At 39.4% G+C, this 15,725-nt stretch overlaps 3 protein-coding genes and 1 long non-coding RNA gene across 4 annotated transcripts; all 4 read left to right on the top strand.

The window, feature by feature from the left end:
- Window positions 1–4,917: 4,917 nt before the first annotated feature.
- LOC111994119 (uncharacterized) lies at window positions 4,918–6,054 on the top strand. Its single transcript, XM_024025977.1, has one exon. The coding sequence runs from the start codon at window positions 4,918–4,920 to the stop codon at window positions 6,052–6,054; it is 1,137 nt and encodes a 378-aa protein (XP_023881745.1).
- A 132-nt stretch (window positions 6,055–6,186) lies between these two features.
- On the top strand, window positions 6,187–8,339 carry LOC111994118 (uncharacterized). The gene is made up of 3 exons (XM_065774220.1): window positions 6,187–6,315; window positions 6,366–7,241; window positions 7,389–8,339. The coding sequence occupies exons 1-3, from the start codon at window positions 6,187–6,189 to the stop codon at window positions 8,337–8,339; spliced, it is 1,956 nt and encodes a 651-aa protein (XP_065630292.1).
- A 1,582-nt stretch (window positions 8,340–9,921) lies between these two features.
- Window positions 9,922–10,497, top strand: LOC136067860 (uncharacterized). Its single transcript, XM_065774219.1, has one exon. The coding sequence runs from the start codon at window positions 9,922–9,924 to the stop codon at window positions 10,495–10,497; it is 576 nt and encodes a 191-aa protein (XP_065630291.1).
- Window positions 10,498–12,161: 1,664 nt separating this feature from the next.
- Window positions 12,162–15,552, top strand: LOC136067850 (uncharacterized). Its single transcript, XR_010629259.1, has 2 exons — window positions 12,162–12,580; window positions 13,761–15,552. It is a non-coding gene; the product is annotated as an uncharacterized LOC136067850 (long non-coding RNA).
- Window positions 15,553–15,725: the final 173 nt, after the last annotated feature.

The raw sequence follows: 15,725 nt of genomic DNA, 5'->3' as shown, positions 1-15,725 counted from the left end.
CTCCAAGCTCTCGGGTAAGGACCTCAGATTTTTCTCACCACCTTAGTATCTTTAATCTTCTCACCAAGATTGAGCTTAGCAATAAGAATTTTGTTGAGCTTCCCATAGAATGAATCAAAAGATTCATTATCACCCATCTTGAGCTCTTCAAATTTGGTGGTAAGCATCTGGAGTTTTGTGTCCTTAACTTTCTTTGTACCTTCATAGGTAGTCCCCAAAATCTCCCAAGCTTCCTTGGCAACTGTCATGTGAGATATCCTGTGGAATTCATCTGGAGACACACCACAGAAAATAGCATTTAAAGCTTTACTGTTAGCATTAGCCGCCGCAAGAGCTGCTCTATCCCAAGTGGATTTTGTAGCCTCCGGCCTACTCTAACCTACTTCAACCACATCCCAAACGGTATCCTCTATAGAGCAAAAATGCCCTCATTCTTACTTTTTAGAAAGCGTAATTGTTTCCATCAAAAAATGGTGAAACATTTAGGGATAGAGACCTATCCATCTCAAAAAGAGTCAAGGATCACACTTAGGTATTTAAACCATAGCAAGTGTACCCGCTCTAATACTAATTGAAAGCTTGGAAATGTGTCGAAAACATACGAGCAATTTAGACCCCCAAATTAAAGTTACGGCTTGGTTGATTTTACACTAACTTAATACTAAATGCGGAATAGTGTAAACACAAGCATATAAGCACAACAACTACTCTAATCCATATTTAAAGCAACATAGCGGTAAAAATGAAATGAACAAGAGTAGGGAAGAGAGATGCAAACACAGATAACACCGAGACGTGTTATCGAAGAGGAAACCGAAGAACTTGGCAAAAAACCACTCCATTGCCCTTCAAGTGGAAATCAATCCACTAGACAATCAGTTAGGATACATGGGTTAGCAAGAGACCCTCCAAGCCTAATCTACCCGATGTACCTAAGCCCTTCAAGCTCCTACTCCACAAGGCTTCTCGGAACCGTGTCTTGTCTTAGTTCTCTGGATCTCGCAACAAGCTCCATGTTGCATCTGCCATCATCGACTTCTTCCAATACTTCCAAGTAGCACCAAAATGTCACTTCACACTCTGAAAGGGTATGGTAAGTGTTTGGGTTATCAACCTCTCAATGATATGGAAATGGATAGATAGGATGAGGAAATTCCCAAAACAAATGTGTAGAGGATTGTAGGTATGACAATCTCTAACTCTCAAGGTGTTTGGCTAGGGTTTTTCTCTCAGAGGCTCTCTGCTCGATTTATGGGTAATGTTGGTATAAATAGTGTGGGCACAGAAAGTGTGACTCAGACTGTACAGGCTGGCAGAACAGAATGCCTCACGGGTCTCTCTCGGGAAGGCCTTACCTGCGAGATACTCACGAGACACAGCTGTCTCCACCTGGCCTGACTCTTCGCATTCTAGCTTGTGCAGGGCACATGTATCACTTTGCGGGAAGCTAAGTCGCGAGACACCCGCGAGGAATTTTCAGTCTACAAATGCTTGAGTCTTCACACACTTTCTCTCTCTAACACACAACCCTTACAAAGAAATCCCACAACAAATACAGGGTACAACAGATTGAATATAATTACAATCAAATTTGGCACTGAATATAAGCCAACAAAAACATATAGTTGTAAATAATAACTTTACAGAAAATTTTAAATACTATGTTTTTTTCTTAAAAATGTCCTATTGACTAGGGATGACAATTTTGCCTCGGCCTGCTTAACCCGCCCCTCCCTGCTCGGCCCCGTGTGAGTTTTCCCCACCTCGCAAAAGGTGGGGAGAGGGGGGGGGGGGGAGATGGGGCAAGATTTTAGCCCCGCACCACGGGGCTGGGTAGGGATGGGTTTAGACATTTTAGACCCACCCCGCTCTGCCTGTCCCCATCCTCGCCCACCCCGTATTACAATAATATATATATATATATAGATATATATAAATATATATATTTTTGTGATTGTCTTGTTAAACATTTGGATATATTATTCAATTTTTTTCTAAAAATTAATTTGATTTGATGGGATAAATTTAGTTTTAATTTTAAGTATATTTTTATTAATAAAATAGGTTTCGTTAAAAAAATTGTACTAGTTGTAGGGCAAATTAACAAAAAGTAGAGTTTTACGGGGTGAGATGGGGCTTCGCGGGGCCCCAAGGGGTGAGAATGGGGTGAGAAAGTTTTCCCTGTCATGCGGGTGGGGTGGGGATGGGAAAAGACAACTATGCAGGCAGGAATGAAGACCCCATCCTTTGGCCCCGCGCTGCGCCGCCCCGTTGCCATCCCTACTTTTGACACATTTTTAATGTGTGTAATAAGTTAGTTTTATTTATCAATTATTCAATTACCAACAGTTGAAACTTATGCTTTAGATTATATTTGACAAAACTCTACTTTTTTCGAAAACAAAATTATAACATTCACATTTTTCTTCATACCCACTTGAGTTTTATGCGTTAGCCAAGAGTGATTTGTGCGTTTGTCAATCACAAAAATAGTGGTAGTGAGATAAAATCTAGCCTGAAAAATTGGACCCACCTAAACCCACATATTGAATAATGCGTTTCATGTTATTTCAATGTTCATTTTTTGTGGCTTGGTCACATCTCACTCTGGACTATTTTGGTGACTGGAGCATTCATAAATGTTACTTGGCTAACACATAAACCTTGAATTGGTATGAATAAAAAAATTTGATACTATATGTTTTCTTAAATAATAATAATAATGAAAAAAGCCCTCTTGATGCATTTGCATGTGATAAAGCTAGTTTTATTTATTAATCACTACAAAAAATGCATGTTTGAGTCATGTTTTTCAAAAACATGGCTATAGCCTAGACTTCGATCTGCGTTTTTGAGCCATGCGGCTTTAGGGTTGGTCTATAGTCGCGTTTACTAAACGCAGCTATAGACAAGCTCTGAAGCTACGTTTTTCGAAGTTGGAGCTTAATAAACTTATGCTTTAGATTATGTTTGCCAAACTGTTGGTACAAGCTTAGTTTTCAAACCGTTGGTATAAGCTTAGATTATTTAGCTAAAACTGAAATTTTTTTACTAAAAGTATTATAAATAAAGCTAAAAAGTAACTGAATAATATAGTGAGACCTATTAATAATACTAAAAAATGCAATGAGACTTATAAATAATAGTAAAAATAAATTGAATGGTAAAATAACTGGCTTTTTAAGGCAATACCAAAAACAATCTAAGATCCTCAAATAAGTGGTATTAGCTTTTTGAGCATACATGAGATATAATTAACTGTTATAAATAACATTGGTCACTTGTCTAGGTTTTCTATTTTAATAATATTTTTGTCATGATTTTATCCCCGTGACTACCAGCCAAAATAAATTCAGAGGTGAATTTACGTTGTTCTACTTTCTACACAACCCAAAAGTCATATTTTAGTGGGAATTATTCTAGTCAAAGTAAATTATGACCAATAACCATAATTAAGTATTCAGCAAAAAGATGGTTGCTCGCTTCAGCAGAGGCTTTTTCGGAAACCTCTTTCTGTCCCGTAGCATTGGTGTTCCTTCTCCGAGGAGTCTTGTCCCTGAGAATAACAAGTTTATTCTCAGGCTAGTTGGGTTTTTTCTTTTTTTGGGTCCTCAGGGAAACACTCTTCTCCCCCCCCCCCCCCCTCCCTCTATTTTCTCCTTTCAATTTGAAAAATGGAAGATCTATCTAAACAGTCGAAATCCCTCTCACTATCTGAGAAGGAAGGCCTAGGCCTAGCGCTGAAGCCTGACCAAGCCTCCTCTGAATTTTCCTTGGTGGCTCGATACCTAACAAAACGCCCGATCAACTTGGATGCCATTGCAAACACCTTCAATCCCCTGTGGAGGACAAAAACAGGTTTTAGAATGAAATTCATCGGTGATCACCTAATTCTTTTTTCCTTTGATTCCAAAGAAGATGTTGACAAAATCCTAGCAGTAGAGCCGTGGAACTTTGATAAACACATCATGGTAGTTTCGAGATATGTCAACGAGGCAGCTGTGGTGAGCTCAGATTTGACCACAGTGGCTTTTTGGGTGCAGATTCATGACATTCCATTACGCTTCAGAAACAGAGAAGTGGCTGAGCAGATCTGTGGAGCAATGGGAACTGCTATTCAACCAGAGAACCCAAGTGAGTGTGATGGCGGTAGTTTCATCCGTGTACGAGTAGCTTTAAATATTTCCCTCCCCCTATGTCGTGGTCGTCTTATCACTTTGGACAATGGTGAGGTTCATTGGGTTTCCTTCAAGTATGAACGCCTACCAAATGTTTGTTACTGGTGTGGATGCCTCACTCATCCTGATAAAGATTGTGAGAAATGGATAGAGAGTGAGGGATTACTAAGCAAAGAGGACCAAAATTTTGGTCCCTGGTTAAGAGCAGCACCTCACATGGCTTCTAAGAAGGGCTTCCTGTCTGTTCCTGGCTTCTATGCCCATAAGAAAGCAGGAAAACTTGGTCAAAACCAGATCGGAGCTCAACACCAAAACCAGAGTTCCANGAGATTGACAGAGATATTCAATGCTTCGACAGGGTGGCTACCGTGCAACTGGTTCCAAATGATACTCAACCAGAACTAATCAGATCCTAACACGATGGGCCAAACATCTCTAAAGTTCCACCCCTCAAAAACAAACCAGTGGAGCCCACTAAAGCAAGCCCACTCAGTGATATTACTAATAACACTCAAGCCCATGTCATGATAGAATCAACTAGTGAAAAAAAATGGCTCCGGATTCAACGGCCCAATCTCATGTCTAATGACGAGCTTCTAAAGACCTCCTTAGGCAAAAGAGGACCTTCATCAAACTTAGAAGACTCAACTCCTTAGAAACGTTTAGCAACCTCAGATGATGACATCCTTTCATCTTCTCCCCAAACGGCAGTGGCTGGCCGACAGCCCCGTCGAGCAAGATGAGTCTTTTATTTTGGAACGTGCGTAGGCTTGGGAACCGACACACCGTTCATGAGCTCGAGAGTTTTATTCGAGCACAAGATCCCACCGCCCTCTTCCTAGCCGAGACGTGGGTGGGAGAAGCTAGGCTGATTAGTTTGTGTTCAGAGCTGGGTTTTGATCAATTTTGGGTCACCCCTCAGGTCAATAGATTGGGGTGCCTGGCTCTATTTTGGAAGAATTCATTAAAGATAGCAGTAACAACATCATCGCCGAACCACATTGATGCAGTGGTTGGCGACTCACTGGAAAATGTTTGGCGTCTCACTGGCATTTATGGCTTCGCTGACCCTGCCAAAAAATGTGACACTTGGGCTCTCCTCCGCCAACTTCATACAAACTCCTCGTTGCCGTGGGTGTGTGCTGGGGACTTCAATGAAATCCTCCGGTCCCATGAGAAGTGTGGCTTGAGTCCTAGAAGTGAAACTCCAATGAAAGCTTTTCGTGAAGTCTTGGATGAGCTTGGGCTAAAGGATTTGGGTTTTGTGGGGAAAAAATTCACTTGGAAAGGGAGGCGGCATGGTGGTTTTGTGCTTGAGTGCCTCGACAGAGCAGTCGCCAACAACCAATGGTTGTCCCAAAACTCGGGTACCAAAGTTCAGCACCTACATTCCAACTCGTCAGACCACCAAGCTATTCTTGTGAAGCCAGAAGGTATCACTCCTAACCCAAATCGTTCTTTTAAATTCGAACAAATGTGGCACTGCGATAGGGGTTGTAGTGACACAGTCAATAGTGCTTGGGGTCCTCCTACTGTTGGGGCTACAATGCCTGAGGTGGCTGGAAAAGTAAAAACTTGTGGTATGAAGCTCACTAAGTGGAGCAAAAAATCCTTTGGTAGTGTTAGGAAGATGCTTGAGGAGAAGAAAAAACTCCTTACTAAAGCTGAATTGGATGCAGCAAAAGGGGGTGATCTTTTGTTGGTAAAATCTCTCCAGAAAGAAATAAATGACATCCTCGATAAAGAAAACCAGATGTGGCAACAACGATCTCATGCGCTTTTCTTGAAGTGTGGAGATAGGAATACTGCTTATTTCCACAGTAAGGCTTCTCAAAGATATCGGAGAATTCAGATTTTGGGATTGAGAAATTCCTAGAATGTTTGGTGTACGGATGAGTCTCAAATTAAAAATATTGCTGTTGAGTACTACCAGACTCTGTTTTCTACCTCCTCTCCAACTGCATTTACTGACATTTTTGGAAAGATTCAACCTACTGTAACTGACTCAATGAATTCGATGCTACTTAGGGACTTCAACAAGGAGGAGGTGGAGCGTGCCATAAATCAGATGAAAGCCATTACAGCCCCAGGCCCTGACGGTATGCCCCCGCTCTTTTATCAATCTTTTTGGAATACTGTGGGTGCTGATGTCTACTCTGCTGTATTAGACTGTTTGCAAAATTGTAGGATTCCAAGAGATATAAACCTTACGCATATTGCATTAATTCCAAAAGTAAAATCCCCGGAAAAATTTCTGAATTCCGTCCTATAAGCTTATGCAGTGTGATTTATAAGGTGGTGTCTAAGGTCCTTGCAAATAGACTTAAGAGTATCCTTCCATCAGTAGTATCAGAAAATCAAAGTGCCTTCCAGGCTGGTAGGGTAATCACAGATAACATATTGATGGCTTTTGAAACTTTACACTATATGAAGCATCACCAATCGGGCAAGTCGGGCTTTATGGCCTTAAAACTAGACATGAGCAAGGCATACGATCGGGTTGAATGGAAGTACCTGGAGCTAATTATGAAGGGCATGGGTTTTGCAGACAGATGGGTGGCCCTAATGATGGAATGTATCTCAATAGTTAGTTACTCGATCCTTATTAATGGTGAACCCTTTCCAATTGTCCATCCTACGAGAGGCATTATACAAGGAGACCCGCTCTCCCCCTACCTCTTCCTTTTCTGCACAGAAGGTCTACATAGCCTTCTCCAACACTCTGCGGACTCTGGACAAATCAGAGGGGTTTCCATATGCAAGAAGGGTCCTCGGCTAACTCACCTCTTCTTTGCTGACGACAGTTTGCTCTTCTGCAGATCCTCAGCTACTGAATGCCTCAAGATCCAGGACATTTTAGATAGCTATGAAAGAGCCTCAGGTCAGCAGTTAAACAAGTCAAAAACCTCCCTCTTTTTTAGCAAATCCACTTCACCAGAATACATTGAGCAAATCACAAGCTTACTAAGGGTTCAAGAGGTCAAGCAATATGAAAAATACCTCAGTCTCCCTACCCTAGTGGGCAGGAACAAAAAAGCAAGTCTCAGGTTCATAAAAGAGCGGGTGTGAGCCAAGCTACAAGGCTGGAAAGAACAGCTCCTCTCCCGGGCTAGACGAGAAGTATTACTAAAGGTGGTGGTGCAGGCTATCCCTACCTTTGCCATGAGCTGTTTCAAACTCCCCATCACTTTATGCAATGATATTGAACAGTTGATCCGTAAATTCTGGTGGGGTCACCGTGGTAACCAAAGGAAGATTCATTGGTCGAAGTGGAGCACACTTTGTCTTCCAAAGGACTTAGGTGGCATGGGTTTCAAGAAACTTCAGAAATTTAACGATGCAATGTTGGCAAAGCAAGTGTGGAGACTATTAGAAAATAAATCCTCTCTCTTCCACAGGTTTTTCAAAGCGAAGTTTTTCCCAAAGGGTACCATTTTCGATGCAAAGGAAGATAAAGGTTCTTTTGCCTGGAAGAGTATCCTTAAAGGCCATGAGATCATAAAATCAGGGACCCAATGGCGAGTGGGAAATGGCAAAAACATCCTAATCTACAATGACAATTGGCTTCCTGATCCACAATACCCAAGAATTCAATCTCCACCATCTTTCTATGGCTATGATGCTCAGGTATCAATTTTGATTGATAAGGCTCGAAGATGCTGGATTGAGGAGGCAGTTGATAATAATTTCTTGGCTCATGAAGCCAAGCTGATCAAAGCAATCCCTCTGAGCCTCAATGAAGCTGATAACAAACTTTGTTGGAGTAACAATGTGAATGGGTTGTATTCGGTGAAAGCAGGATATAATCTCCTGGTGAATGATGAGTTCAGCTCAAATGTTGATGCATCTTCTAGTTCCTTGGCAAAGAGCTCGTGGAAGGCGCTTTGGAAAATGAAGACTCCCAACAGAATAAAAACTCTGTTGTGGCGAGCCAACTCGGATGCCTTACCAACTCGGGTAAACTTGGTTAAGAGGAAAATCCTCACTGATCCCACTTGCCAAGCTTGCGGTGTTGCTCAAGAATCAACTTTGCATGCCCTCTGGTTGTGTCAAAAGCTGAATGAGGTTTGGTCTGCCCATTTTAGTTTGCTAAGGAGTGAAGCTAGAGAGTGCTCTTCTTTCTTGGAGGTATCTATGTTTGGAGAAGTCCTACCCCTCTGACCTGTTTGCAATGATAGTATATCAAATTTGGTTCAGGCGAAATAAACTAAGATTAGGTGAAGACGTTGCTGCTTTGAAGTTGATTAAGTGCCCGTTTGTTTGGGCGTTTTGAGCCCAAAAGCTGGCTTTTTAAAAAAGCCAGAGCAAGTTCAGCGTTTGGTGATTATAAAACGCAACTTTTATCAAAAAGTTGCGTTTTATATTTGTGAAGGAAATGAGCGTTTCAGTTATGGACATTTTCGGTCCATTTTGTAAAAGCTGGACTGGGCGTTTGAGATATATCCGTTGGGCGAGTTGAATTACCAAAATTGCCCTTCAATAAAGGGCAAAGCGTCTTCTTCAGATCACGCACAGCCTCAGCAAATCTCATCTCTCTGCTCTGCGCAAGCCAACTCACGCCTCTCATCTCATCTCATCTCTCTGCTTTCCCTTTGCCCTGAAGCTCACTCACGCAATAAAATTAATCAAACCACAACAATAAAAGCAAAAAAAATTCTTGCTCTCATAAAATTGATATAATTTAAACAACAAATCTAAAATCAAAACAACAACAACAGCAGATCAAGAACAGAAAAAAAAAAAATTAGAACAACAATAATAAATGATCAAGAAAAAAAAAATAGAAGCGATAGAAGAAAAGAGAGTTGGAGAAAGAAAGAGTGAAAAAAATAGAAAGAGTGAGGAGCTTCTGGAAAAAAAAAAATAGAAGCTGATAGAAGAAAAAAAAAATGAGGAGCCGGTAGAAAAAAAATAGAAGCCGATAGAAGAAAAAAAAAAGAGAGTAGAATGACCTCAGAGAGCTGGAGAAAGAAAGACTCAGAGAGCTAGAGCTAAGAGAAAGAAAGAATGAGGAGCTTCTGGAACCAGGGAAAGTAAAGAAAAAAAAAAGTAGAGGATGTACTAATATGGGTATACGTGTGTGGTTGACAAAATGCAAGATTAAAAAAAAAAAAAAAAAGAATGAAACGTACAGATGAAAGAAAAGGCAAAGAAGAAGAAATCACCGTTTAAAAATAATACAACAATATTTTTACAATATTTTCACAATAAATTTTAAGTAATTAGTTAATATTGGTGAGTAAAAATATAATTTCAGTAATGAGTTCAAATTAGAACTAGAAATAACTTTCCATATAAGATTTTGTTATGATTCTTGTAAAAGTATTGCAAAAAATATTGTGAATGTAACATTTTTTGTTGAAAAATATAATTGTTGAGAATGAATAGAAAAAAGAAAAAAATAAAGATTAAAAAAGAATAAATTTAATTAAAAAATAAAAATTAAAAAAGTGGGTAGGCAAAAGGTAAATGTCACTATTAATTGTCCAAACAGTACAAAAATTTGCCTATCTTGCTAGAGATGCTCTTATATATACATTGTCCTTTTTGGTAATTTACAACTCAAAATGCAACTTTTATAAGTTCTAGCCAAACACTCAGCTTTTTTAAAAAGCACTTTTTAACAGTTTTTACCAAACACTCAGCTTTTTGAAAATACACTTTTTCATTATGCACTTTTTGAAAACTCCACTTTTTCATTATACACTTTTACAAAAAGCCAAACCAAACTCACCCTAATTCCATGGCTAAAGATGCTCTTCTAGAATTTCAACACGCCAACACAGCGCCTCAAAAACCACTCCCTGCCCGTAGCATCTCCAAGTGGTTGCCTCCCCCTCCGGATTGGGTTAAAGCCAATTTTGATGGGGCTACTTTCCAAGAGAGTGGTGTGGCTGGTCTTGGAATCATCATCCGTAACGACTGCGGTCTAGTTATGGCTGCACTAACACAAGTTATTCCTCTACCCACTTCCGTGGAGATAGTGGAAGTGTTGGCAGCAAGAAGGGCCCTGATCTTTGCCAAAGAGTTGGGGTTTGATCATGTCATACTTGAGGGAGATTCTGAAATTGCAATTCGAGCCATGAACTCTGAGGACTACTCGGCTGCTCCCTTTGGGCATATAATTTCTGATATTAAGGCCCTTTCTTCCCATTTCAGGTCTGTGGTATTTCATCATACTCGAAGACTGGGGAACAAAGTAGCCCATAGGCTAGCTCAGGCAGCTTGTAATTTCTCTTCTTCTCTTTGTACTTGGATTAAGGATGTACCTGTATGCTCTTATGCAGACTATTCTGCAGAAATTATCAATGCAACTTAATCCCCTTCTCTTGATGGGAAGGTTTCTCAAAAAAAAAAAAAAAAAGAATGAATGGGATTCTTTACCAAAAAAAAAAAAAAAAAAAGAATGGGATTTGGTTACAAATATTGAAGGATGTGCTAGTTGTTATAGACAGAATAGTAACTGCATAGGATTCTCATCTAACTGTACCTTTATACGGATAGGAATCTCTGCAAACTCTGAATATGCATAAGCTAATAGTTCAAACTTGCAAATTACTACGTAGTGGGTGATCTCAGATTCTGATACAGCACTCAATGCCCCTTACATAAGTTACAAAACTTTTTCATATTTTTAGATACTTTTTTCTGCCATCAATGCATCGGTGAAAATTTCTCATCTAAGAGCATTCGCATCAGCTCATGTAAAATTTGTGTCTATTTTACACATAAAAACTTACTTTTTCTATTTTACACATTCACTTTTACAATACACCCACATCAGTTCATCTATTCTATCTCCTCTTCTATTTAAATAATCAATTTTTTCAATTATTTTATTATTTTCCACCTACCTTTTATACGCGCTCTGTCTCTCTCTCTCTCTCTCTCTTTCTCTCTTTCCATTTTTTCTGATTCTATTTCTCTCTATCTCTCATGGTCTCCCTCTCGGTCTCCCTCTCATATCTCTCTCGGTCTCCCTCTCGGTCTATCTCTCTATAGCCATCTCCGATCACAAGCTCTATCCGGCGATCCAGATCACAAGCTCTATCCGGTCTCCCTCTCGGTCTGCCTTACGCTTCACCAGCGATCCAGATCGTCTCTTCATCGGCGATCCACGAGCTCAAGCAAGACCCATGAGCTCCGGCGATCCATCCGGCGATCCAGATCACAAGCTCTATCCGGTCTCCCTCTCGGTCTCCCTCACGCTTCACCGGTGATCCAAGAGCTCAAGCAAGACCCACGAGCTCCGGCGATCCAGATCGATCCAGATCATAAGCTCTATTCGGTCTCCCTTTCGGTCTCCTTCACGCTTCACCGGCGATGCAGATCCTCTCTTCATCGGCGATCCACGAGCTCAAGCAAGACCCACGAGCTCCGGCGATCCAGATCCTCTCTTCATCGGCCGCTCCACGCTTCACCGGCCGACCCACGAGCTCCGGCAACCCAGATCGCTCCGATAAGCACCAATATCTCTGTCCGTTTGGGTTTGTTTGTGTGTAGGTGTGTTTGTGTGTGGGTTTGTTTGGGTTAATTTTTAGTTGATTCTGGCCGTTTGGGTTTGTATGTGTGTGGGTGTGTTTGTGTGTGGGTTTGTTTGGGTTCATTTTTAGTTGATTCTGGCGCGCTGGAAGTTGGGGAAGAGAGGTGGGAGATGAGCGTCAGTTGAGGAGGGAGAAAAAATTACTAAAAAATTAAATACACGAGCTACAGTGCCCGTGTAAATATACATGGGTATTGTAGCTCGTTGATAAATTTCCACAATTTTACATGATTTTAAAATGATTGATGTGAAGTATTTTTTGGTTCAAAATGTGTAAAAGTGATCAAAATATATATTTTACACATATATACCAGAGCTGATGCGAATGCTCTAACTGTACCTTTATACAGATAGGAATCTCTGCAAACTCTGAATACCTATAAGCTAATAGTTCAAACTTGCAAAAAACTACGTAGTGGGTGATCTCAGATTCTGATACAGCACTCAATGACCCTTACATGAGTTACAAAATTTTTTCACATTTTTAGATACTTTTTTCTGCCATCAACGCATTGTTCAAAATTTCTCATAGTCCTCATATTCTCTTAACCAAAGCCACTGTCTCTGAAGGCGACATTAATTTTCTTCAGTCCAACTATTACCTTCTTGGAATTGAAAGAGTGCACTGGTCCTCCCAACCGCATTGATTGGGTCGTTGGAAATGATTTTTTTTATTAGTTTGGACCGTTTCAGTTCTTACTTTACCTTCAATTATTTTACACTTCTCACACAATCCTTACACGCTCCTCACACGCACTCACAGACATCACACACTCTCTCCAAGCTCAGCTGTGACAGAGAGCTCTACCCTCTCCCTCACGCCAGTCCGAGCGCCGCCGATCCACACATCTCTACGCCGGTGAGTTTTCTCCACTGTTTGAGTTCTATTTGAGTCCGACGACCTCACCTCACCTCTGATTTGCCCTCTTTTTGAGTCCGACTACCTCACCTCACCTCCGATCCACACACCTCCGCCCAGCTGTCACTCTCCCTCACGCCGGCGAAGCCATACCGCCTCCAAAAGCCGACTCTTGTAGAGCCGATCCACATCCCCTCAAACCCATCTAGCCAAAATCCACTCTCAAACCCATAAACAACTTATAAATGTTTTTATTTTGATTTTTGGCTGTGTTAAAGTAAATATTTTGAAATTTTTTAATATAAAATTGTTTCGAAGCTGATAAAATAGTTGAAAAATAGTGAAAATTTTGTAAGATGATAGCATTTTCAGATGGTTAAAAAAAGGGGTCGGGTCAGATCCGACCCAGTTTTGTAGTTCCTCACCCGTATAGTCTTGTGTAGGATTTGATCCAACCTGGCAGAGTGGGCTTCTCTCAAGTGAGATTAGTCCCACCCAAACCAGCCCAGTCCATCAGGTCTTTAATGTTAGCCCAGATCCGAATCTACTCAGGGCCTAGCCCCTTACGCTTTGGATATAAACCCATCTCACATTTTAAATAAATAGGCCATCTACTTGTTTTTACTTTAATTGATAAAATGCCGTCACGTTTTCTTGCATTTTCATATTTTAACCCATATTTGCATGTTGGTCCATGCTTTGTCATATTTGCATTATGCCATGGATTTTTCTCATATTTACATATTGGTCCATAAACTTTGTCATATTTACAATTTGACCTATAACTTTATCATATTCTTTTTTTGACCCCAAAGTTTCCCAAAATTACATTTTGACCTCAAATCTTTCCCAAAATCATGTTTTGACCTCAAAATTTTTCCTAAATTACATTTTCATCCCAAAGCTTCCCTAAAATCATGTTTTGACCTCGAAACGTTTTCAAAATTTCATTTCAACCCCTAAAATTTTACAAATTGCATTTTGGCCCCTAAAGTCACCAAATTCCCCTTTTCAAATTCTCTGAATAAATGAAGTGTCTTGTTGCTTAGTAAGTTCACATGTTGATAGATCAAAATTGCATGATATCCTCTTTGGAAGTCACATGTTTATTAATGTCCCAATCTAGCATGCTTCCCCCTCCCCTTGGGTGCCAATGTCTTGGTCTATTGTGTTTGTGCAGGAGGAATGTGAAAAATGGTGGATAACAACAAGGTGCTATCTTTCTTACCCTCTCTCTCTCTCTCTTTTTTCTTTTTCTTTTTAAATGTAGCCTTCACATGCTATGTATATATATTTCACATGCTATGTATATATGTATAAATTTAATCCAAATTTTTATTTATTTATTTATTTATTCTTTTTATGCTAGTATGAATCGTGTTATAATATAACAAATTTATATTTTTCCATGTCTAAACTTTAGTAAGCCTTTGTAAATGAAATTTCAACTGCGACAAAAAAAGATCATAATAGAGAAATACAATATAATATTAATATGTTGTCCTATTGAGTTTTCTTGCAATATCTGGTCCAGTTAATGTGTGCATTAATTATCTATTTTAACAAAAAATTTATGAGAAATTGAAAAAACGGTCAAAAAAGTTAATCACTTTTTCGCTATTCCATAAAAAATTCCTAAAATTGTTTAATATGCTCTACGTGCATTACATTAGTAAAACCCTTATAATATTACTTCATATTCAAGTTAAAATTCTTTTTGGATTTCATTACTCACATATATTTATTTTAATTATTGTATTATTTATTAAGTTTGTTGCAAATACTGTATTACTTCATATGATGATATTTAATCCTTAAATGTTGCGCAAAATTATTATCTTATTGCTCACATAAGATTCGCGCAACATTTAATGATTAAATATTACCATACTTTAGTAATTTTACTTCATATGATGATAATGACAAGGATAATCATTAAATGTTGCGCAAAATTACTTTGAAAATTAAATTTTTTTTCAAATTCATTAAATGCTTTTTGTTTACTGGTATTGTTGGTGTTCATCAGATTAGGTGATGTTAGCTATTTTCTTGTGCGGTTTACAAGAGCATCCACAGTGGTGGAGTTAAAATTTTAGTTATTTAACACCACAAAAAGTTACTTTATCTATTTTACTTACACACATGCTGTAGCAGTGGATCTATTTTAGCTTTCAACACAATAAATAATATAAACATCATAATAAAATAATATATCCTCTACAACAAAATAATATATCACACTATCCAAAAAACATCCACAGCACCAACCACAATCACCTCTACCATCAACCACAGCCACCACCACCACCATCACCAGCAGGAATCCACAGCAGGGAAAAAAAAAAAAAAACCAACCCAAATCTCCAATCTTTTTACTCAATCCAAACCAAACAAAATCATCAATCACAGAGCTGGGCTTCGGTAAGGAGGACAGTGTCGCTGTGGGTCTGATTGGTGGAAGAGAAGTGGGTCTAAAGTGGATGGGTCTAATCGGCGGAAGAGAAGTGGGTCTGAGGCTAATGGGTTTGATCGACGGAAGAGATGTGGGTCTGATCGACAGCTTGGGACGGCTGGTGGGTCGGTGACGTCGAGCTTCGGTGGCAGCCACGTTGAGGATGAGTCAAGTCGGCGATGGTGAAAGAGTGAGCTTGAGGAGAGAGCTTTGAGAGAGAGCTTCAGATAGATGAGAGTGACTGAAGAGAGAGGCATGGTGTCAGAAGAGAAGAATTATTTTAATCCCCGACTGAATAATTTTTTTTTTTTTTTTTTAGCTCCAAGCTACAATGCACATCTATAGATAGATGTGCACTGTAGCAATGAAGTTAAAAAATATAGATATAACTCCATTGCTACAAGTGCTCTAAGTTATTTTGTTCTCCTATTGTATTTTCCTTAGACCTTTTGACATTATTTACATCTAGTCTCGAAGTTGAACATTTGGGAGGTTTCTAAGAAGTTATTTGTTTTAATGATATTGGATGTCAAATTCTATTGAATTTAGGCTAGATTTTGATATCTTCCTATCAAATGATAGAATTTTGTAGGGACCTTTTGGATAGAGTCAAGATTTTAAAAGATCTTAATATTAGATACTCTTACTTAACAATTAAGACTACTGACAACATGCTTTATTCAATTGGATAGA

The sequence above is a fragment of the Quercus suber genome, unplaced genomic scaffold (assembly GCF_002906115.3).
Source record: "Quercus suber isolate HL8 unplaced genomic scaffold, Cork oak 2.0 scaffold_88, whole genome shotgun sequence".
Classification (NCBI taxonomy): Eukaryota; Viridiplantae; Streptophyta; class Magnoliopsida; order Fagales; family Fagaceae; genus Quercus; species Quercus suber.
The sequence above is the reverse complement of the archived record's forward strand: the minus strand, read 5'-3'. Positions and strand labels throughout refer to the sequence as shown.